Genomic DNA, 25137 nt, shown 5'->3' on the forward strand with positions numbered 1-25137 from the left:
CAGGAACTAAGGAAAGGAATCGTGTAGGCCCCAGTGTAGGCATTTTCCCACAGGAGGGCTGGCATGGGGATGGTCTTAAATGCCTTCCAGTGGGGCCGCCTGGACAATTGGGGGCTGCACAATGACAAAGGGGAATGGAAACCAACAAGCGGATTCCTAGGGCAGTGGAGGGAATAAGGGACCACAGGCAAGAGGGAGTTCAGCCACATAAAGGGAACTTGCAGGAACCCAAGGGCAGGAATGCAGTGAGCCTCCAACAGTCCTAGAGGCTGAAGCAGGAGGCTCTCATGAAGGTACCTGGCCTGTCTCTCTCCTCTTTGGACTTCCATGGACACCATGCTGGGCCACTCCCTTTCCTCCTCTTTTCCTCCCTCTTTCTTCCTACTAAGGGTAGGGGTAACAGTTCCACCCCATCCACTGCTCTCTACTCACCTTCCCTTGGATCTTACCAAGTCCTCTGGAGTCAGATGACTTCTGTTGTGTGTGTCACTGCTGATTCCCCCTCTTACTGCCCACAGACATCCCCGACTTCCACTTCCTGCAGGAATCTTAAGTACTTAGCCAAAACAGAACTGAAAATTCCCGCCCCCCCGTATTTCCCCACAGCCCAACTTTTCTATTTTCCTACTCCCATTGATAGCTTCTCCCAAATCTCAAGGCTTAAAGGTCATAGAAATATTTCTTTAATCACACTGCCTCAGGCTATGTACAAACTTTCTTTGTAATTTCTTTCACATTGGTCTCTTCATTCTTTATTCAGACTTCTAGCAGTCGCCTCCAGTTCCTCCCCATTCAACCTCTAGAATATCCTGTGAATCTTTTCTATCCCTGTGACCTTTAGTTCAGGCCCTCATCGTCTCCTTGCTTGGATTACCACCGTAAGCTCCTAACAACTGCCCCCATTTCCACTTCCTCCCAGGCCTTCCAAGTGCCACTGCCAGGTTGGCCTTCTGAAGTGCAATCTGATCGTGCTCATCCCCTGTGCAAACCTCCCAAAGGCTGGCTCCTTGCTGGCCCCCATTCTGTAGAGGCTTCCGGGCCCCCACCTAAGATTCCACATTCTGCCCTTACCTACTTCCCCAGTTATATTTCTCTGGAATATAATATGACTCCCTTTGTTAAATGATTGTTCAATAGAGGATTTGGCTTCAGCAGCAAGGTTCTAGCATGAGGAATTTTAAAGGAAGGGAGGGAGGGAGAAGGGGGGGAGAGGGGAAGAAAGGAAAGGAGGGGCTGCAGGGGAGGGGGAGGGAATGAAGGGAGAGGGAGGGAATGAGGGGAGAGGGAGGGGGGAAGAACAAGAAGGAGGAAGGGAAGAAGGAAAGAAGGAAGGAAGTAGGGAGGAAGGGGAAGAAAGGGAGGGCAGGAGGTTAGGAAGGAAGGAAACTTTTGTCCCAGAGGCAGGAAGTAGAGAGGTGGTTACCTTTGTGAGAAGGGGGCAATGGGGAGTTAGTCTTTAATGGGTAGAGCTTCAGTGGAGAAGATGAAAAATTCTGAAGATGGATGGTGGTGATGGCACAACAATGTTGAATGTACTTAATGTCACTGAGCTGCACACTTAAAAATGACTAAAGTGATAAACTTGACCCCACACACAACTCTTAGACCACTGGACCTGAGAGGATAGAAGTGAGAGGCGAGGGATCCCTGGGTGGTGCAGCGGTTTGGCGCCTGCCTTTGGCCCGGGGCGCGATCCTGGAGACCCAGGATCGAATCCCACGTCGGGCTCCCGGTGCATGGAGCCTGCTTTTCCCTCTGCCTGTGTCTCTGCCTCTCTCTCTCTCTCTCTCTCTCTCTCTCTCTCTCTCTCTCTCTGTGACTATCATAAATAAATAAATAAAAATTAAAAAAAAAAGAAGTGAGAGGCGATTGAAGATGGGGATGAGCGGATCTTAGAGACAACAGTGCTGTGAGCCCTCCATGAGCCCCCTACTGCAGGGTGGTGGGGATGAAGGAAGGGCTACTGGCCTCACCCTAGATCTAGAGAGCACAGCTTAAGGGACAGCCCCTGGGGTGTTTGTCATGTGTTTTCCTCAGGTGGGGAGCCTAGTGCACTGATGTCCCCTGTCTGCCTGGGAAATCTAGAAGAAATGGCAAGCTGCTTTGAGGACTGCATGTGCCAGAGACCCTGCTTTGCTGGGCGGGGGGCCTGAACCTGCTGGGTCTGTCCTAATCAGGTACAGAGGCACCAGTCAGCCATGGCCCCAGTGTAGGCCATTTTCCCACAGGAGGGCTGGCATGGGGATGGTCTTAAATGCCTTCCAGTGGGGCCACCTAGACAATTGGGGGCTGCACAATGACAAACGGGAACAGAAGCCAACAGGTGGATTCCTAGGGCAGTAGAGGGAATAAGGGACCACAGGCAAGAGGGAGTTCAGCCACATAAAGGGAACTTGAGAAGAAAGATCACCTTGAAGGTAAAGGTCTCCGAAGACCCCATGCCTGAATCCCATGAGAGAAATGCCAGCTGGCCTACACAGTGTAAAAACATTCTAAAATGGGATAGCCAAGAGCTTTCCATCCTCTCTCCTTCCCTCCCTGCCCCCCTGCTCCTCTCACTCTTTCCTAGGGTCTGAAAAGACAGCTGGTGCGCTGGGGAGAAGGCAACAAGAGAGGGAGAGGGAGCCAATTCCTCCCCCCCCCACCCCCCCAAAAAAGGCTACCTGTAGACCCTTCCAGGGAGAGCCCAAGACTCACCCTCCCAGGAGGGGGAACTGGTGGACTAACACGTGGATCGGACCTTCTGGATTCTGAATCAAGACCATTTTGCTGTTTAAAGGACCATCACTAAATAAATAAATAAATAAATAAATAAATAAATAAATAAATAAAAATAAAGGACCATCACACTTTGTATTATATAAGAATTATCAGGTTATGGGCCTGCCTGAGTTTTCACCCAGGGACAGGAGAGGAACTCTTCCTACAGGGCAGGTTTAAAGAGACAGTGGAAGACAGAGTAAGGTTGCTTTTACGTTTATACCCTCTGAGTCTCGCTTACTCAAGATTCCACCTCTCAATTCTGGCCTTCCAGCCAAACCAGACAACATATTCCCTGAACACCCCAGGTAGAGTACAATTCCACCTTTGTGCTTTGGTTCCCAATCTTCCGGACTCCTCTTCCCACACCATATTTTAATTTTACCTCTTTTATTAGAGGGCTGTTTATACTTGTCTGATCATTTGTTTAGATATAAAGTGCTTGAGGGCAAGAGCCATGTCTTATTTGCATCTGTATCCCACGTATCTTCTATCACAGTACATAGAATAGACATTTTTAAAATGGTGGAATGACCAAATGATGAATGAAATAATGCTAATTGATAATTACTTTTGTGTACTGTATTTGCAAAAGTAGAAAAGACAGGATTGTTATATTCTCATTGCTTTTGTCCCTTCGGCCGCCAAGCAGAGTTTGAATAGGACTTATCCGATTTGCAAACCCACTCTTCCTTGAAGCTACCAGGCATACAGTGTTCTAAATGCTTCTAAAAAGGAAATAATCATCTTTTTATGGGCATATGTAGTTACTTTTTAATTTTTTTTAAATTTAAGTAAATGACAAAATATTTGTAGTTAGCATAGAAAAATTACAAGATACAAATGGGCATTGCAATAAGCAGTCACCTACCACCCACCCACCTCCCAGGCATAACCTACTGTTAACTTGTCCCTCATCTTTTTCCATGGGCCAGTTTTTTTCTTGGAATAGCAGAATAGGGTACTCACTTTATTATTTTAAGAAGAGATTCTTTTTTTCTTTTTAAATATAACAATTCTCTGGACTTCACTGTGTGAAGCTTATTTTTTTTTAAGATTTTATTTATTTATTCATAGGCACAGAGAGAGAGGGGCAGAGATACAGACAGAGGGAGAAGCAGGCTCCATGCAGGGAGCCCGATGTGGGACTCGATCCTTGGTCTCCAGGATCACACCCCAGGCTGCAGGTGGCACCAAACCGCTGTGCCACCGGGGCTGCTCCTTAAGAAGAGATTCTAAAAGGATTTATGACATATGCGAAGAGGGAAGATGATGGGAAAGAATAAGCCCTGGATGGATAGACATGTCCCTGGGTGTGGGGCTCAAAGCTAAGGGTGAGTGAAATGATTAATTCAACCATTGTTTTGTCAAGATACCTAAGGCAAAGGAAGAGAGGAACAGTGGGATCTCTTGCTGACTTGGGATCTGTTCCCAAATCAGCCTGTCTCCTGCCTCCTAGGCCGACCTGTCCAGGCACCAGCCTGAGATGGTGATTAATATGTGGGGGAGCCTTAAGCTAGAACTTAAGAGGAGGTTTTCTTTATTATTTGCCTTGGGTGCTGATTAAATCTGGGGGAAGAGGGTTGAACACGGAAGTGTGACAAAAATTTTACAGCAGTGATTTTCATTTGGAGCGATCTTGTCCCCCAGAGGATATTGGCAATGTCTGGAGTCATAGTGGTTGTCACACTTGGAGGATGGGTCCTACTGTCCCTACTGGGTAGAATCGAAGGATGTTGCTAGCCATCCTACAATGTACTGCACAGCCTCCCGAAATAAAGAAGTATATGATCCCAAATGTCAGAAGTGCTGAAGTTAAGAAAACCTGCTTTAACAAAAAAAGGCAAGAGAACAGTTGGCAATAATGCTATTGCACAGAAAAGCAAGGACTACAAAAATATTTCTTATATTATGTCTCACTTTCCCATTGAGATGTCAGTTTGAAAACTCTTCTTTTTTAAGTCTGGAGTCTATCAGGTAGATTAAAAATGCTAAAGATTTTTTTTTATCAGTAATCAGTGTTTTATGCATTTGTGAAAGGTCAAGAGTTGTCATAAGAAAGGGCAGAAAGCACTTCATGTAAATCATACTTGAAATTATCCCAAGTAGCTTTCAAAACCTGATACCATTCAAGTTAGTGGTACATATAGTCAGATGATTTTCAATCCAGGGGCAAAGCTGGGGAAAGGAGATGGAAAAAGATAAAGATAATGGAGCTTCTTTCTAGCTTTGTTCTTCATATCACTGAGATTTTTGTGGAATTAGTGAATCCTTTTCTAGTATGTTTTTGTGTTTGTCTTCAAGCCTTGGAATGACTTGCAGGGTTCAGAGACATCATTACACAACTGTGTCAGTGACCTCACTGTTTATTTTCCAAATATTAAGTACTTTGTGGGAGCACAAAGAGGGAAATGTGTGTTGTGATTGCACCTATGGGTGAGGTAGCTAGAGGTCAGGTTGGCTATCAGGTCACCAAATCCCTAAGAGGTTGCAAGGGGTGCAGTCAGCACTCCAGAAAGAATCAGGTGGACTACAAGTCAAGGCAAAGAAGCTAGGCGTGTAACTTTGAAAGCTTCATATTCTTTTCTTTTTTTCTTTTTGTTTTCTTTTAGCATGATTGAATCAACTTGGTTTTTGTGAGCTTCACAGATATGCGGAGAGACAACAGCTTGACAGGAATAGGGAAGGGGGGGACCTAAATTAAATATAACAGTTGCTTGCAGTTTAGTTGCTGACAAAAAAAAAAAAAAAAAAGTCATTTACCCTGAAAACCATGTGTAATATGTCGGGAAGGAGAAAAGAACAATTAGCACACTTCTTATATGGCTCTTATTGACAACACTATATTAACTGAAATCATTGAATTAAAAGTCTTCTGTGTCTTCTTTACTACAACTCAACAAACTGTACATTTACCTGGCTCTCACCTGTCTCTTGCTTTGTAAGGAAAGCATAGTTTTCTCTAACCACCTAGCTTATAGCAATGAAGTTCCCCTTTCACACCTGACCCATCCACTTCCTACCACTTCTTATTACTATATCCATCCATCTACCACGAATTACCACAAACTTGGTAGCATAAAACAACATAAATTGATTCCTTCATAGCCTGGAGCCCGGAAGCCCGAAATCTGAAGGCTCTAAAGGCAGCCTCTTTCCTTACCTCTCCCAGTTTCTGGTGGCCCTGGGAAATCCTTGACTTGTGGCCGCATGACTCCACTCTCTTGTCTTGCTCTGGTCAGACTGCTATAACAAAATTCCACAGACTGGGTGGCTTATAAACCACAAAAATTTCCTTCTCACAGACCTGGAGGCTGCAAATCCAAAATCCAAGAGCTCAAATATTCGCTGTATGGGAGCTCTCTGGGGTCTTTCTATAGGGGCACTAATCCATTCATGAGGGCTCCATCCTCATGACTGATCACCTCACAAAGGCCCCACCTCGAAATTCTATCACACTGGAAATGAAGTTCTTCAACATACTAATTTTGGGGTGCAGGGGTGGGGGTGGTGGAACACATACTCAATCCATAGCATTGTCTCTATTTTCACATGCCCTTTCCCTGTATCTGGTCTGTATCTATTTATTATAAGAACACTTATCATTGGATTTAGGGCCTACCTGGTTAATCTAGAACAATCTCATCTTGAGATCCTTAACTTAATCACATCTGCAAATACACTTTTTCCAAATAAGGAAACATTCACAGGTTTCCCAGGTTAGGACATAGACATATTTGGAGGGGCCACCATTCAACCCACTGTTCTATCTATCTGTATCCTCTTTTTTTTTTTTCCCAGAATGCTGAGTACAGTATAGTTACTAATAAATGCTTATTGATTTGAAAGTATGCGCTTTTTAAAGTGACCCAAATTAATGGCTGGGCTGATTGCCCCACCTTGTTTCGAAGATGCTCTGTCATTAGCTCTAAAAAATGCATGGACCTAAAAACAGTCCAACTTTGCGAGGCAAATGTAAGTTTCAGACTAAAGATCTAACATCTAGTAGTCACACCTAAAGCAACAACAGTCAGTAAATTGAACCATTATTATAACCTGTAAGATTGCTGTTTTTCTAAGTGTTGGTCCTTGGGCTGCAATTAACTTCCTAGGTGGTTTTGAGGATTGCTAGCTCCCAGCAAGGTATTAATATCTCAGTTGAATCGACCCTATTTACCCTTTATTAATTTAGGTGCCCTAGAAGAGAGAGAGAAAAAAATTGGTTGGAGCTTTATTTTTTTTTAAAGATTTTATTTATTTATTCATGAGAGACACAGAGAGAGAGGCAGAGACACAGGCAGAGGGAGAAGCAGGCTCCATGCAGGGAGCCCGATGCAGGACTCGATCCTGTGACCCCAGGATCACACCCTGGGCCAAAGGCAGGGGCCAAACTGCTGAGCCACCCAGGTGTCCCAGTTGGAGCTTTAACAATAGAGGGAGACAATCATAATATTAATATGTTTGCTTTTATTTGGTTTGCTGAAATTGAGTAAGTTCTGAAACAAAGACCGACGTTCACCATGTTCTCTGATAATTCTGGAAGCAGCATGGCAGGATAGATCATGTGAGGGAGTGGTCGGAAGACCCTGGTCACTGGACAAGAGTGGTAAATTCAGAGACCTGAGCCTGATTCTGCTGCCACTGGTGTAGCGTTGGGCAAGTCACTTAACCTCTCTGGGCTTCAGTTCCCCACCTTCTCAGGAAACCAGGTGGGCCAAACTAGTAGGTCTTCAAACTCCGTTCCCATGTGCTGTGGCAGTCTTCTCACCTGCGCCCAGACATGATCCTTGTGGTTCTCTTCTGGGATTAGAAACTGGGTTTGGTTCAGAATTTTGAAACCATGGTGTTTTTGTCTCTCCTCATTCACTTGCTTGCAGCGGAAAGCTACAAGGAAACTCAGATGGTGAAGATTAAAGAGGAGCCCATGGAGGTTGACATCCAGGACTCACATGTCTCGGTATCACCCAGCCGGAATGTTGGCTATAGCACTTTAATCGGGCGAGAGAAAACCGAACCCTTACAGAAGATGCCAGAGGGCAGAGTGCCCCCAGAGAGAAACCTCTTCAGTCAGGATATCTCTGTGAAGATGGCTTCCGAGCTTCTCTTTCAACTGTCAGGTATGTTTCTGTGCAGAAAAATGTCAATAATTGGGAATAATTGGAAGGAAAGCCACTCTAACAAAGTAAAAACACCGGCATTCTAGGATTTCTCAGACAGAAATCAATTTTGTTACTTTAACGTGCATACTGCCACTCAAACTAACAGTTAATAAAATATTGCCAAGTGGAACTCCTGCCAAACTTTCTTCAATAAATAGTTAAGAATCATTTGAAATTAGAACTCTATTCAATTTTGTGCAAATGATCCCTGTTGACTAGGCTAAACATCTCACCTCTACTTTTGCTTAGGCAGTTGATCTGATTAACAGCCTTTTTTTTTTTTCTAATGTTCAAAAGATAAACTTCCATTTACTCCAGCAGTGACTGAATTACCATGAATTCCACATTAGTATAGTTTGAATTAAGGCGATTTTACTGTATCTTGCCAAAAAAAAAAAAAAATCAAGGAAAGGGAAAAGACGAAAATATAAGGACTCTTTCCAGCCATCCCCTTGCAGAGCATATTTCTGTAAATTAACTGTTTCTACTTTGAATACTTGGAATTCACAGGTTTAGGAATTACCAGCTCAGCTGAGTGTCTTGATAGAACAGTTGAGAGTCCTATTTGTTTCCTTTGTTAGCCCTTTCAAGCTGGATAGTGTTTGTCCTTAACAGATTTATCATGCTGTTATTATTTGAACATGATTGAGATCAAAGATAAATACACATGTAAGGTTCAGATTCATATGAAATACACATAGCTTGTCTGTAGTCAAGCATTGACCTGCATATGGAAGTTCACGCATCAGTCAAGTTTGTTACTAATATCTGATAAGCTCTCTTTTGTTGTGGATAACATATTCAGAACACCATGAGATGCCTCATTATTTAAGGATTCACTCGCTTTCCCCACTAAGAAGAATGTCAGGGAAAGGAAGCTAAAATATGGACACCATCATGATAGTTCACCTTCTCGTTGGCCTGGTGACCCACCCCAGAGCTTGAAACTATCAGTTGGTCCCAAAAATGGTGGCCTTCTAGTTCTCAAACAGGGATTGTTATTTGTGCAGAGCCCTGCAGTAATGGAAATAGTTAATTCTCTAAATTTAACAGGACACAGAGATCTGTGCAAGCCCTCCAAAGCTCCAAATCATACAAGATGCTTTTAAAAAAAAAAAAAAACTGGCTGAAAGCATATCTAAAAACAATATAACTTTGAAAATTACTTAGCAGTTAAAATTTGCAGAAGTGAGGCCAATATGGTTTTTTTCAGAAAGTGTCTGTCTCTAACAGTACATTATCACTGTCTCCTATCAGTGAAAAACTTTGTGTCTGAGAGTTCTCACCCTTGCACTGTCACTCACTGCCTGGGTGACCTCAGGCAAGTCTTTTAGCCCCGATTTCCTACTCTTTGAAAGAATACTGCCTCTGAATCCAAAATCACCCTCGTTGTCATTGTTGAGTGGACAGAAAGCAACTGTCCACACCAGCTTGCATGCAGCAGCTTCAGACTGGTGTCACAAAGTATTGGGCAGATGTTGTAAGTCTTTAATTTTTCCAAATATCTCCTTAAATTTTTTCAGAAATCCCTAAGATCAGGAGTTTTTAACTTGCCCTGCCTTGGAAATCTGAAACCCTTGTAAGCTGGCCAGGTTTTCTCTGCCTGCTCCAGCCATTGAGAGCTGTGACAGTCAGGGCACAATCCTCACATTTGAACTGGATTGGGAAGGCCAGAGTTCAACTTTTGTGTTCTTGAAAGCTAATTAAATAATTTCTGACAGCTGGTAGATACAGACCTCAAGACAGAGTAAGGGAGGGTTTACCTCTGCTTGTCTAATGATATTTTTTGTCCCTTGTGACATTTATCAGAATAAGCGCTCGATGACTGCGGAACCCAGAGGTCTTATGGCTGTTTTTATATCCCCTCTCACAAAGGGGCCTGACAATACAGAATGCTTAAAGGTTGCCATCAAAGTCAGAAGCGGAACAGTTGCAACAACTGCAATTTTCATGCTGAATCAGAGGAAAGCAGAAATTTTCAGCTGGGGAAAGATGTAGTAGAAATAACCGGTTCTGTGCACGTCTCTCTGTGTGTATGTGTACTTCTTAAGGCCTCATTAAAATCAGACAACACACTTGAAATTTGTCAGTGACTATTTCCCTTTGATTGGTTTTTACTAAAATATTTTTGTGGCTGCTGTCTATATGCTTTTAATGATTGTCTTTACGAATAAGACTGGGAGGGTTTGAATATTGAGAAAAAGAAACCCAAAGCAAACCACAAGAAAGAAAAATGTTGAGGGAGTTTCTGTTTAAGCCTCAGAGACACAAATTGAATATAAGAATGACCTGAGGAACGTTTCATTCTTTCTCCTTACAGAAAAAGTGAGCAAAGAGCACAATCACACAAAAGAAAACACCATTCGGACGACCACCAGGTAGGCCATTTCATGGAGGGGGGTGGGGAATCCCCTCAGAGCACCCCCCATGTGGGCCATCAGGCACAGTCACGTGTTGCGCAGTGTTCCCCAAACTATTTTCTCAAAGGAGTCAAAGGAGTTCAAAGGAGTCATGCCCTTTGCCACCAGTGTGTATTAGAAATTTTGTGGAAATTTAGGAATTTCAATAAAGCAAGGGCGCCAAGGGGGAGATCACTAATAGTCATCAAACATCTAATAGCTGTTACTTGGCTGGAGAATTTTCCATATGTTCTTGTTTTTTATTCCTTATAATAGTTTTGTGAAGTAGATCATATTATCATCCTCCCTGCACAAGTTTCTTGATTTGGGAGTTTAAACTGGTGGCCCAGCTGACAGCAGGAGCTGGGTTCCATACCTCAGGAAGGCCTCACCCAGTCAGTAGACCAGGTTCTTACTATATACCTGTGCATCTACATAGCTCCGCAGGTGTGGACTGATCATTTGTCACCAAGGATATCTCAACTTTTTACCTCACAGCATTGTTAGAAGAGCAGACAATTTTAAATCGAGAGAAAAATGCTCTAAAGGGCTGCAGGAAAACCTTTGTCATTAACAGCTGTAGGTAAGGAAGCTTGACATTTGCCAAAGGCAGTTTGAGGAGGTCAGCCAGGGTGGGCTGCTCATCCATTTGCCATGTGGAAGGAGGAGGACTGGCCAGTGGCACCACCCATCCCAGCCTGGAAGGCCGTCCAGACCTGAACTACGTGAGCTCTGGCAAGTGCACACCCCACCACTACAGAAAAGGAACCCTGGAGGAGATAGGAGCTCTAGCTTTGAAGGACCATTCCCTGCCCTCAGACCACCCTCCAGTTCCTGAATTGCTCACAATACAGGCTTTACCAGATGAAAGAGGGACAGGGAGAATGAGGTGTGAGCTCCCAAAAAGGCTTTAAATCAAGGAGCTCTGCTTCCCTGAGCAAACTTAGGTTCTTCTTAATGGGAACAGTTGACTGGTTTTGTGTTTTTAATTCTTGCAATGAAAGATAAATGATGTCTTTCTTTTGGAGGTGGTATGAATTGACCTCGGAGCATTATCAGGCAAGTGAACAGTGCTCATCTGAACCTTACCCTGAGTTTTTTTTTCTTTTTAATTCGATGACTTGGAATTTAGGAATATCAAATATCTAACAGTAATTAAGAGAGCCAGCTGCCCTCACACAAAGTTCATATAGGATTAGGAACACGAAACCTACTGTAATAGAACGGAAGAGTGGTGCCAGCCTTGTTTCTTTATATTAAGCACACAGATGGAAAGTGGGCCTGGTGATCTGGTCAGCACATTGTTTGGGGAAACGGGTCTCAGGTCTGGGAGGGCTGTCTCTCTCCCAAGCTGGATGCCCGAGTAGGAGATGTTACCTACTACAGATATCAGTGGACCTTCTACATGTGATCAAAAGACTACTCAGTATCTATGCTTATGTCTGTGGGTCTCAACACATGAAGTTGTGCTGATTGGGAGATGATGAAAGACAGCAGACTAAACATAATAAATGTTCATTTTAATTTGCTTCCGTAGGTTTCTGGAAGCATCACAGGTCAGGTTTCCTAGAAGCAGAGCCTGAGGCAGGGATTCCGGTGATGGGGTGTATTGAGGGAGTGCTCGCCCAGGACTCTGCCAGGAACGAAGGTAGCAGGAGAGGGAAGGGGAAGCTGTGGAGCAAGGATGTGGTTTTCGCTGGATTCCAGCTGTAGCGCAATTCCACAGAGAATTCTGAAGCACGAATTGCACGACAGGGAGAATTCTGCCTGGGAGCAAGGGGGCCAGCTCTTAGGACCCCAATACTATGCACTAGCTTTGGGTCATCCTCCTCGTTGCAGGGGCACGAAGGGTGAAGGCAGTTCTCGCTTGCTGTTTGCAGCCAGCACTGCCAGCCACTTGCTCGCTCTAAACAGTAACGGAGCTCTGGTCAGGACCCAACAGCACCCCCTGTGGTGGTTTTCCTGCTGGATCTTTAAGATCACATAATAATATTTATACAACAGAAAGGTATGCTGTGAAGCCATGTTATTTTATGCTTTTCAGGTGTTCTCTGGGAAGAGTAAGAGGACGTTTGAACTTGCCCCAAATGAGTGAAATGCGTCTCATAGCCTAAATTGCCTTGGCTGGAGCTAGAGCATAATTATAGGAAAGAAGAGAAATTTTTTTAGCCATTTGGCAAAAATGAAGCAATCTTTAAATTCCTCTCTTGCTGGGAAATTATGAGTAAGAAGAAATCAAAATCAGATCTTTTTTCCCAAAGAAAAGGAAGAGGTTCTTGCTGTGAGCCCCCAACATAGTACAGTGTTCATAACGCAGTGTTGCAGAATTCTTGGTTTATCCTCCTTCTATAGAATCCTCGGTGTTTTTATTCTTCCTCTGAGTAGGAACTTGTTCAATTAGCCTCTCCTCAAATAGATCTCTTTTTTACCTTCTCACCTCATTACTTCAGGTGGAATAGAATCAAGCAGCTTTGTGCCAAGAAATCCTCCTTAACCTCAGTTAACTGATAGCAGGGCCAGGAAAAAAAAAAAAAAAGCCAGCTCCCTCTCTTTTTTGGTTCCTGTTTTAGAAGGAACTCTTATTTTGTATGCGCAAGGTCAGTTTAAGGAGGTTATGTTTTAAGGTAGGATTTGTGATACTTTTCAAAAAGATTGATGTCAAGCCTCCAAAGTTCCTTATCTCTGGATTTTTAGGTGCTTAAGTGGGATCTTCTTCTAGATTTTCCAGAAGAAGCTGGCTGGCCGGAATGGTGGCTCATGATTGCAGTCAAGTTCAGAATCTTCCATGTTTGAGAGTTGCTAGGTACTGAAGATAGTTTAATTCTGAAGGGCGGGCCTTGGTACGCTGGCCACAGCATGGTACTGGGATCAAGCTCTTCCAAATGCCAGGGGGTGCTTGAGCTCCTCCACTGGGTGAGATCTCCTGCCCTTAGAGTCTGGATATCCAGGGGGCTGAGAGCAAAGAAGAGATGTGCAAGACCAGAAGAAAGCAGCTAATTCTCTCCTCTCCTGCATAAACCCACAACTTTCTCCACAGTTGTTTGTCATCTTTTGGTCTTGACTCTCATTCCAACCACAAGAACTAAGGAAAAGTGTGGCAGCCTAGGAAGAAAAACTGTAGCTTGCCATTCCAGTATGTGCTTAGCAAGGAGACGTGGGGTGTGGATCTCCTGGACCGATAATTGCACCTCCCTCCTTGACCAGTCCTTTCAATTGGCAACTCTGCTGTTTGTTAATATCTCTATTATAAGACGGGCAGATATGGAGAGAGAAAATGATGTTAGACAGCATTCTTTGTTAGCAGTTTTTTAAAAAAGGTTTAGATGAAGCTAAAGGTTGAAACTAATAACGATCAAGTTTCTGGATCATTGGCTGTCTACCTCATTTTTAGAAAACTCTTCCAATGGAAAATTTCAAACATATACAAAAGTAGAGAATGTACCCATCAGTCAGTTTAAACAAATACCATCTCATGACCCTTGTTGATAGGTCCCCTCCTTTTGTTCTCACTCACCCTGAATTATTTTAAAGTAAATCCTGTTAAGACATCATGTTAAGAGCTTGTTTGAGAATGCCTTTTTTTTTTTTACTCCAAGAACTGAGACTCAGCTGCTTAAATTAGTATCATCTTCCAAAAGTAAAGGAGAAAAACAATCTACCAAAGTGCACTGTGTAGCCAGGCAGAGAAATCAATCTACTTAACAGCTGGAATGATTGGATCATGTGGTCTTGCTCACCAATGCCTTGACCTTAACCCTCCTACCCTTGTTTGTACCCTCCTAGGGGCACCTCCACCAAGTCAGTCCTTGAGTTGGAGCTTCACTATAAATGCTAAAACAGCAGTTCTTTTGCCTGTTTAACCTCAGAGTCTAGCAAATTCAATCTAAGTGTAAAGAAGGCTGTGCATCTCCTTTGAGATAGTGTGTGGACTGAGTGTTCTTAATGCCATTCTACTTGATAAATGAGATGAGGAGACAGTCCAGCCAGACCCAGGAGAACAGAAGGACTGAACACTTAAGAGACTAATAAAATCCTGATTTTTTATTTCCGTTCCTAGCACAAGCTTAGATTCTGCAGGGGATAGATAACCAGCTAATATGATCATTTGTTGATGAAAATATATGAGGCATGATATCATAACCAGATCCCAAAGTTTAATGGAATAAAAAGAAGATCTACATCTTCTGACATGGACCATCACCCCGCCAGATGCTGGATAAGATCAAAATAGGAAAATGGAACCCTAGAGTAAGAATCAGATAGCTCCTGGCAGGTGAATTGGACATGCTCAATGTTGTGTAACACCATGAACGTCAAACAATGGCTGCCAAGAACCCTCTCTTGGTTATTTGTTCTCTCTTTTACCCATTAATAATTTAGTGTCCTTGGGGATATAAGATTGCAGGCCTTAAGAAAAACTTCTCACACCTGGCTTGCTTTATTCCAAAAGCAAGTAAGCATTTGCCCAAATTGGCCTTTTCCCTATTACAAGACAAAAAGCAGAAGTGGGAAAATCAGAGAAAGGTCGACTCATATCATGCCATGCCAACCAACATTTAATTTGCCCAATTTTCAGAACTTGAAATGTGGGCTCTTTGTTATTATTTAGATAATGGCACTTCTAAGTGCTCACTAAAAGACGTATGCACTTGGAAGAGTCCAATATAGAATTTTCCCGTGTGATGGTTTATATGCATGTCCTTAAATATTTATGATTCAGTAATAGAAAATACACACATTTGGAAAAGCATAATGTGCTGCCTCAATTTGCACAATCTCCTCTTAGTTTTTTGGAAGGCCAAAGAGAATAATGCTCTATTACCTTAAAAGAACATTGAATTAGACAAAAGCAATTAAGAAAATAAGAAACAGAGCACATGAAATTGGTAATTTTTGAGTAGCTCTCCACCTATTCTCATTACCCTTTAAATTTTAGGACTTTAAAATTAAATGCATTGAGATTCCACTTCTGAAAAAATGGAAATTGCTGCTTATTTCATGGAGTTAAGTTACTTCAGTTAAGACATGTGCTACTTTTTTGGGTGAAGTCAAGGCCCGTGGGGGGCCATTGCAAATTTTAAGACACCTTTCCTCAAGGTACTGCCACCTACTGTTATACTGTCACAATAAGTACATAAATTTTTGATATCTGTGATGTGAAGCAGGCCCTTCTACATGTGGTACCTTTGTGCAGTGCATAGCCTGCACCACTCTTGCAGCTGCTCTGATACAAGTGTCGAGTTGAGTTGTCCTTTCATTGACAGTACGTTGTTTTCAACTTACCTTTGTTTTCAACTTAACTTTGAGTTTTCATTTTTCAAAGAAATTAAACTCATCCTTGAAAACAGTAAATCTTTTTTTTGATATGCATATAGCCTGAAATTGTTTTGTGCATGGCTCCACTTGGCTTTTTTCCTTATTTCACCACACCTTTCTCAGTACTTTCTATTCCTGCCCTCCATTGTCCTGTAAGTATCACCCCTGCCATTTTTTTTCCCCACCTGAGATGTCTATACTGAACTGATGTGGTTGAAACAATGTGCTTCCAGAACCATTTGGTATTGTGTTATTGTAAGGAAACAAGTTTCAGTCTCCTTTTGAGGATCTAAAGAGGGCTGTACCTTTTCTTCATTTCCCACCAGCTCTGCCACCTTTGCTTCTGCTGGCTTGCAACAGTGTTCCGTCTTGTTTGTGTAACTCAAAATAGCCAGGGATGAAATATAAATGTGTAAGTCTCTGTAAGTAGACATCTAGCTTTCTCCCTTTGCCGCCTTTGACACGTTATGCACGGGTGACATGACCAGGAGGTATATGTGGTTTAGGTGCTAGCTCAATCCTGTTCTTCTCATCTGGGATTTTCCTCTCAAGAGTGTCTCCTAGAGACACATCAGATATGCAAGGGGTGACCTCTGTTTCAGGATAAAAAGCCCTCTTGGGTGATGCAGCAGACCTTGGAGCATCCCCATTTCACTGGCATATTGCCTACAACGTCCACAGGACAGAGTCTGATGTCACTGCAGGGAAGACTGAGTTTAGCTGTTCTCTGCTCACCTCAGCAGAAAGCCTGTTGTCCCTGCTGGAGCACAAAGTCAGAGTCCCGTGGGAGATCCAGGTCCCTCACAAGCTGACATTTCGCGGATCCGGACATGCAGGTTCACTTCCGTGGCCTGCAGTTGGCTCCGGCTCCCCGGGGCTGGCCTCCTCGCCGCAGCAGCCCTCCACAAGGCCTGGCATTGTGCTCCTTGTCCTGAGAAGTTTCCTGGCCCCGCAGTAGATGAATGCTCAAGCTGCAGCCGCAGGAATTGTTTCTTGAAAACTTGGTGTTAGGTTGTACAGATTGGCCTGCCTCTGAGACAACCCTAAATAGAAGGCATTTGTACTTTTGAAAGAATAAAATTTAAAGAATAATAAGTTACCAATATATATTTCTTCCCAAGATGCTCTATTGTTCTTCTATAATTATTTTTCAACAGCCTCTCCCGTCCACAGCTTTTGGCCTTTCTCCAGCTCAAGTGACTGATACTTGGTGGAGTCATGACTTACATACAGTTGTGTCTGCCTGGGTCTTAAAACTGCCTTCGATTACATTATTCCTCGGCTCACTCTTTAAAAGACTGAGAGGCTCTTTAAAAACAAAGGATCCTGAACTATAAAACTTAGTCTTTTTTTAAGTTTTAAAAATAACTTTTATTGGTGGAGAATACAGGAGAACATAAAGAAGAAAAAATAATCATGCTACTTAGAGACAGCTGCTGCTGAATTGGTGGTGTATCTCCTGGCTGAATTTTTGTCTGTGTATGTGCATATACTTTCCTATAAAAATTAGATCCTACTATAGATACAGTTTTTCAGATTTCTCTTTTTAGCTAGTGATATACTAAGAACTTCTTTCCATGTCAATAAAAGTAACTCAATATTTATTCTTTTAATGTTTACACAGTATTCAATGTTTGCATGTGTCACAATGTATTTAATCAATCCCCTGTTATTAGATATTAAGGATTTGGTTTTGTTTTGTTTTCCCAAGTTGTTGCTAATATAAACAATCTGAGGATAAATTGACAAAAAAAATACAGTTTTCAGGCTTTTGCATGGTTTGTCTAATGGACTTTCAAAAAAGGTCAATCTGCAGTTCTACCAGAAGCTAATTAAGAGATCAAGAAAATATTTCAAAGGTCTTGTGCTTTATCGTTAGAAAAATGTGTTTTTTTTACCAATTGAGAAACTAAAAATTATATTTTATAGTTAAAACCTTTTTATTTATTGATTCTTAGTGATGTCAAGCATTTTGTTCACAGGGAGGCATTTGTATTTGTTCTTTTGTATATTTTCTTTTACTGTCATTTATTCTTCTCTTTGGTGGTTTGTCTGGGTTGGAATTTTTGTTTGATTGTTATTGATTTTTTTATTATGAAAAATTTCAAAACAGAGTAGAAGGAATAATGAAATAACCACGATGCTCCCATCACCCACTGAAAAAACATTTGCCACGCTTTATTTCATGACCCTGTTCTTCCCTACAGTTTATTTTTTTAAATTTTATTTATTTATTCATGAGAGGCACAGAGAGAGAGGCAGAGACATAGGCAGTGGAGAAGCAGGTTCCCCATGGGGAGCCGATGTGGGACTCGATCCTGAGACCCCGGGATCACACCCTGAGCTGGAGGCAGATGCTCAACCACTGAGCCACCCAGGCGTCCCTTTCTGTACAGTTTAAATCACATACCAGACATCATAACATTCACTCTCAGATTTTTTTATATATTTCTCTAAGAAATAAGAATCTTTTTCACAATACCATTTAACACTATACAGAATTAACAACATATTTGATTGTTTTTAATTGCCAAGAAAGTTCTATTTGATCAGCACCAGCCAAGTATACAGTTATATCAATGGACTAGGAGGAGGAGACACATCTTAGCTTTCTTGTCAACTCTGAAAATTAAAGATGAAAATCTGGTGTAGAATGACCTTGGTTCTCCATCTGCCCACAAGCCCCATTTAGAAACCCACTGAGTCTGCAGTGCCAGCCTCAATTTGTAGATAAAATGTCCTGGCTGAAGCCTGCCAATGTATAGCAATTTCACATTTTATTCAGTATCATCCTTCTTTCTTTGAAAATGTGTGTACCTAACATGATCGACGACTGGGTTTCTAGGCCAGCCCACTGGGGTTGTAGGTCTCTGTCATGTCCCTTTCAAGCTTGAGTAGGGAATTTGCTATTTTGGATGGTCAGAGTTGTCTTCAGGTCAGAGGCTTACAGTCATTTTTAGTCTTGAGCACTCTTCCCCATCCCCATGTTCGAATTCTTTTATTAAAAGAAATACATTAAAATCGGGATGCCTGGGTGGCTCAGCGGTTGAGCATCTGCCTTTGGCTCAGGTCATGATCTTGGAGGGAGACTGCTTCTCCCTCTGCCTATGTGTCTGCTTCTCTCTTTGTATCTCTCATGAATAAATAAAATCTTAAAAATATACACTAAATCATTCAAGAATAGGAGATTCTTATTTCTGTGGTGTTGCAAAGGGAAAGGCACTGTTCATGAACCTCATTAAAACTGTTTTCTTTCATTGTAGATGATTCCCTTTTTAACTGACTGCTAGAATGTTCATAAGAAAATTGGCACTGACTGTTAAACCTAAAATGTTAATATCTGGGCCCATTTCAGAAGCAGCAGCTAATGTCTCATCCAAAATGAAATTGAGGGCCCAAGTTGGAAGTTGGGAGGACCACATATAGTCTAAGATGACATGGAGTGATTGCTACACTGTAGCAAAATGACCTGACAAGGGTTTTGTAAAGTACTAAAAATTCTTTTACAGAGATCTGTAGAACTGAGCATTTTGTGTATTTCAAATAAAATTATGTATAAATGTTATAAAATATGTAGTAGATATGTAAATAGATAAAAAATGGATTAAGCATCTATTATCTCATAAATTGTTAGCAGAGAAATTAATTAAGGCCAATGATATTTGAGATAAAAAACACTTCCTTAAAATTCAGGTGTTAATCATGACAATTAAGTTGAAAATGAAATAATGTTACTTGATCTTTTATAAACAATGAAATATGAAAAATAAAGTGCAGTGATGTTTTGTTGTTTAGTTGTGGGCATATTTTCATGCAAGCTGCTCCAGCTTCTCAGAATGTTTCTTCTGACCTTAAAGTACTTCAGGAAATGTTAAGAGAGTTATAGCTAATCCTAATAGTTCCTCTATTCCTTATCTTCGAATAATCCCGTCTTTTTTTATTGGATATGTGGGGAAAGCTTTAAAAAAAAAAAACAAAGCAACCCTTTCTTTGGCAAGGACCGTCTTCTGTTTTTGTCAGCCAGGTCTCTTGCCTATCTTTTCTGGAGGCTTCTGGAGGCACGGAAGATTACTTTTGTGGCTAGAGCTTCCTGTTCACTTCAAGAAGTTAATGCGGTGTGTCACTCTTGGGGTGTGTCTCCAGGTCGAAGTGATTTAGGGGTCAGAGTTTTTAAAAACCCAGTGCAGTGGTTTTAGATTAATATATGGAGTTTCAGTCCTTTAAAAAATAACAGGATGTATCAATACAGAAAACTAGTATTGTACTGATGTGAATTAATAGCTGAGGCTTAGTGGAGATTGAGGCAAGCCCTGTAAACAAGGCCATCTGGAGAGGTGGCCCAGGGGCCAGGGTCTGCTGGGAGTGGGTAGCAGCTAGAGAGAAGATGCTGACCCCCGCAGAACTTTTCCACTCCAGAATGGCCCTTTTGGTTCTCCTTTTGCAATATATAGCTTCTCAGAAATATCTGAGTCAAATCATTTATTCTTAAGATTTCCTTAAAAAAAACAAAACAAAACAAAAATTAACCCAGATTCTTTTGGACATATTTTACGCAGCTCTTGGAAAAAATCCTGAGGCCCTGTTATGTTGTGTGATACATAGCTGAATAGATAATCAAGTACTTTTACTTGAAAATACACCATCTTTTTTTAATTGATTAAAGAAAAATTTGTAAATGTGCAAATGAAGTCAGAATATCCCTTCAGCATGATGTGTCTGCAACTCTTACATTAATAGAATTTCATTCTATCTTGAAGTATAGAGATCCTTCTGGGTTCTGAGTAAAAACTCACTATAGAGCAGTCTCTTTCCCGTGTTTAGTCTTTCTTTTCTGTTGGTCATTCCCAAGTGCAGCCCTAAGAGTTATTATTGTCTTTTAGAAGAGGAAAAAATATTTCTTCTCTGTTGCTCCTTTGAAATAATTGTGTCGTTATTTAAAGTACTTTTTCCTGGGGCGCCTGGGTGGCTCAGTCAATTAAGTGTCCGCCTTTGGCTCAGGTCATGATCTGGGGTCCCAGGATAGAGCCCCACAATGGGCTCCCTGCTTCTCCTTCTCCCTCTGCCCTGCCCTGCCCCCCACTCGTATGCTCTCTCTCAAATAAATAAATAAAATCTTAAAAAAAAAGTAAAGTACCTTTTCCAACTTTCTTTTATATACTGTATCCACTTTCTTCTTTTCCTTTTTATTTTGCTATTGTTATCAACATGAGAATTCCTGTAACGTTTGGTTTCAGTGCTGTTGCACAGGGAGGGTGGCTTTTAAGTAGATGGGCCTTCTGTTCTGTATGAAGCACAGCTCCCTGTTGGCACTGAGATGTTAAAGGTGGAAATATTTGTGCCACAATCGGCACTTAGCAAAATGTATCACTATTTACAGCCATAATCTTTTACGAACTGTTTTATTATTTATTGTAAATCTTTCCTTCTCACAGCCCCGTGCTGTTGACCCTTTGGTCCATGCTGTCTGATGCCTGGAACTGTCCAGCCACGGTGACAGCAATGCCCCCTCAAGTTTTAACTCTTCAGTTTTCTACAAGAGACAAATGAAAACACACTTTCAGTGTTCATTTCACTTTTATCCAGAAAAGAAACTTGGATAAATAAACATCTTGTCTTTTCTAAGTAGCAAAAGGCAAGAAAAGTAATGGGGGAGTCTACACTGGTAGCTTCCAGATGCTGCTTCTGAAAATTTATACTCATTAACTAAGTCTTTCAGGTAGCCTGTCTGTGTCTGGGCCCAAAGGGGATATGCGTGGCAGGCGGGGATTTTGGTATATGAGGACAGATGATGATCCCTTTTCCTACTGGCCATTAGTTTCAACCTCTTACTTTACCAACTTTTCAGCAAAAATGTTAACCAGAAATAAATCACTTTGTGACAGTTTTTCCCTTTTCCCCTTCTTTAGTTCACTTTCTGTTGGAGAAGCTTTTTCATAGTGAAATGACTAAAATTCAGGCAGCTGGGGAGTCAGGAAGTGGGAGCCATGCAGCAGTCACAAGCTGCCTGCTTTTCTGGAAGAACTGGGAACCGTCTAAGTGACTAGTTGAAGGATAGTACAAATGTGCTTCAGAGTTGAGCATATCAGAAAGTCTGTATTTCATTTATTGTTCTCCTCCCTGGAGAGATGCCGACCCAGTTCATGCAGTGTTGGGCATGTCCCGGAGCTCCCCTCTCTGCCACCTTCTCCCACCGTTGCCATCACTGCAGCATGAACGCAGTGCCGGCTTTGTCCGCTGCAAACCTGGGCCTCCGCCAAGAGCAGGTTGGGGGCGACGGTGTTTACCAATGCATGAGGCATGGGAGAAGAAAAGAAGCTTAAAGAATACCATCTCGGCATTCTGGAAATTGCATTGCTCGGCTCCAGATTGCAAATGCTGTGTCTTCCATCCTCAGAACATGGGCAGAGTTGAAGATGACCAACATCATTGGAGATCTAATCCCATTAAGCAAGCACTTACTATACAAGCATGCTCCAAGTGTGGGTTTTTCTCCTCCTCTTCCTGAAACATAGATGCCAATCTAGGTGTCTGAAAGATTAATATACAATGTGTATGTAGCCATACTGCCACCATGAGCTTCATATCTGTGCTGAAATAGAGGCTTCTGAACACCTGATGGCCTCGTTACTCTAACCTCTTTGTTTAGGCTTAATAGCAGAGATGAACTTGCCCTCAAAAGCAGTGTGTGCCGGCAATAGGGAATGTTTAGGATTGCAAATTGACAGGCCTCAGGGTTGCAGAAGTTTTAGAAAATTGGGGCATATCTTCTAGAGGAAATAAAGACTAAATCATTTTCACTTGCTCTATTTCTCCATTGAAAAAGTTCTCCTTTAGGGATGCCTGGGTGGTTCAGCGGTTGAGTGCCTACCTTTGGCTCAGGTCGTGATCCTGGAGTCCTGGGATTGAGTCCCACTTCGGGGTCCCTGCGCGTGGAGCCTGCTTCTCCCTCTGCCTATGTTTCTGCCTCTCTCTCTGTGTCTCTTATGAATAAATAAATAAAATCTTTTTAAAAAGGGGGGGGGGATTTCTCCTCTAGTGACCTGAGATCTCTCATCCTGAAATGGTTGCTCCCATCCCCCCTTCAGCCCTCCTTCCTCTCTCTTCCTTTTGCTCTGTCCATTCCAAGGAGGATCTGCGGTTCTGTACTGTCCATGAGCTCCCTGGATATTAAGAGATCACAGGAGAGGTGGCGCAGCTTAGTGGGTAAGAGTGCAGACTTCAGTGCCAACCTGCTGGTAAAGGGACCTTGTGAGGATTAAGTGAAGTTAAAGTACACAAAGTATTTTAGGACAGTGCCAGATAGTAGCAATATATGCATCAGTTGCTACTTTTTATTGAGCATGTCCTATGTACTGAGGACTTGAATGTGAAATACCATACTTAACCCCTGCAGCACCCTTAGAAAGAAAGCATTTTAAAAGCTTTTTCCAGTGATGAAACTGATGCTGGAGAGGTTGCTTATGTGATCAGAAGGCACTTAACTATTAACTGGTTTGGAACTCAGACTCAGATCTTTCTGATGCCAAACTGTGTGCTAAACCACTGCACTCCGCGGAATGAACGAATGCAGTGGTGCAGCTGCACATGTGGCCTGGGACTGATGCTCTCCGTTGACCTTCTAGCGCCTCTTTTTTTTAGGTAAGACCTCACAATAGACTTATGCTGCCTTGACCTGTGAAAGTTTCTTTATTGATTCCTTGCCCCATAACATTACTTGTCCTTTTGTGTCTCTTTAGTATTCAGTGTGACTCCCCCTCCCTCAGAAGACTTTTCTGTTCTATGCAGGATAAAGCTGCACCCGGGGTAGAAAATTATTTGGAATGTTATTTTCCTCAGTGATTCTCTCCCTTTCGACTCAATTTCTTATGAATGGCTTGGTGATAATAGGGCTTCATTCCTCACATCAGTGGAAACCTGCGCTGTTGCAAAGAAGACGTGAAGATGCAGAGCTAACCCACTTCCACTACTTAGCAAGACCTAGGAGGCTATTCCCAGCATACGGTGCGGCAGCCTTGGCCCGGCTCACCTGGAAACCTGAGGGCTGATTTTAAACGCACCTATGGTCCTTACCTGCACTAGCTCTTAAACTGTTATTCCATCTGCCTGTGTCACTGCTGGTTTGAAGCCTTGGCCACCGGCATCACAATGCCCCACGTGGGCCGCTACTCTGGTCCCCTGTCTTGTCTTCAGCAAGTCCCCCGGGCAGAACTTCCCGGGACTGAAATCTTATTCCATCCCCCACTTTCTTGAAGTACAGCAGGGCTTTCTGCTGCTACTGGGACAAAGTCAGGATCCCTGCACGCAGCGTGCCTGCCCGAGGCTTTGGGGCCTCGTGTCCCTCCTCAGTGCACCTTCTGCGAGCTGCGCAGCCTGGCTGAGTTCTCTGGCTCTGCAGGGGACACTTCCCAGCCCCGTGGACGCTGACCACCATTCCCTCCGTTCAGGTCTCAGCTTGGTTGCCGTGTCTGCAGGAAAGCCATAGCTGGCCTCCCTGGCCAGGCTAGACCCCCACTGTAACACCATACCGTCTCCTGCATAGCAGTGGTCTCCGAACATTTCCCTCTCCTGAACCCACACAGGTCTCCCTGAGATTTGCAACGTAGCCACTTTTGCTGACCACTTTGCTCCCAGGGCCTTGCACCTAGTAAGCACTCACTAGATGGCTACTGTCAGGCCAAGGGAATGAGGGAATTACACGTGTTTCTCTGTGGCAAGAAGGGTAATATTTGGAGATACCTGTTAGGGGACCCTCTTGGGATTCTTGATGCCCTCAGAGGGAATCTCCACATTTCAGGCCAAACAATTGGTGTGCTTTCCTGAACTCTCAGATTTCTAGGTGCTTTCAATAGCCAGAGTCACAGTAACATGGAGGCCCATTGCCTGACCTTTACCATGTGCCCGGGGACCAGCCCCTGGTGTTTTCCTTGTGAACTGTCCACTCAGATACAAGGGTAGCTCTGCCCTCTTGTATGGAAGCTCTAGAGCTCATGAGGTAGGAACCCAGAAATCTTAATACTCTGAATTTGACCCACAATCCTCCATGGTATCTACGTCCCTAGAAGTCCTTTGATTGTAAACAGTTTTCTTACTTGGAAGAGTTGGACATTAACCTCGTCACCCAGAAGTCAACAACTCTTCAAGGGCAGCCCGGGTGGTGCAGCGGTTTGGAGCTGCCTGCAGCCCGGGGTGTGATCCTGGAGACCGGGGATTGAGTCCCACGTCGGACCCCCTGCGTGGAGCCTGCTTCTTCCTCTGCCTGTGTCTCTTTCTCTCTGGGTCTCTATGAATAAATAAATAAAATTAAAAAAAAAACAACTCTTCAAAATAAGAGTGACTTTTTCTTCATTTTATACAAGAAAACTCCACGCTTTCGGTCAACTTGTAAGGAAAAGTTGGTTCATTTATGCTCCTCTTTGAGTTAGACAGAGGTATAGATAAAAAGTATCTCACATTTATTGAGCACTTCGTGTTTACCAGGCACTATGAAAGCACATTCTATGGGC

The 25137-nt window shown here is 42.7% G+C and overlaps 1 protein-coding gene across 3 annotated transcripts in view; it reads left to right on the top strand.

Moving 5' to 3' along the window:
* Nucleotides 1–25137, top strand: part of ZNF827 (zinc finger protein 827) — a 168570-nt gene that overhangs the window by 83178 nt on the left and 60255 nt on the right. For all 3 annotated transcript variants that reach the window (XM_055336373.1, XM_055336375.1, XM_055336374.1), the window contains exons 6-7: nt 7638–7877; nt 10240–10297. In XM_055336373.1, coding sequence (XP_055192348.1) covers nt 7638–7877; nt 10240–10297 — 298 coding nt within the window. The remainder of the gene's footprint in view (nt 1–7637; nt 7878–10239; nt 10298–25137) is intronic.

The sequence above is a fragment of the Nyctereutes procyonoides genome, unplaced genomic scaffold (assembly GCF_905146905.1).
Source record: "Nyctereutes procyonoides isolate TBG_1078 unplaced genomic scaffold, NYPRO_anot_genome, whole genome shotgun sequence".
Taxonomy (NCBI): Eukaryota; Metazoa; Chordata; class Mammalia; order Carnivora; family Canidae; genus Nyctereutes; species Nyctereutes procyonoides.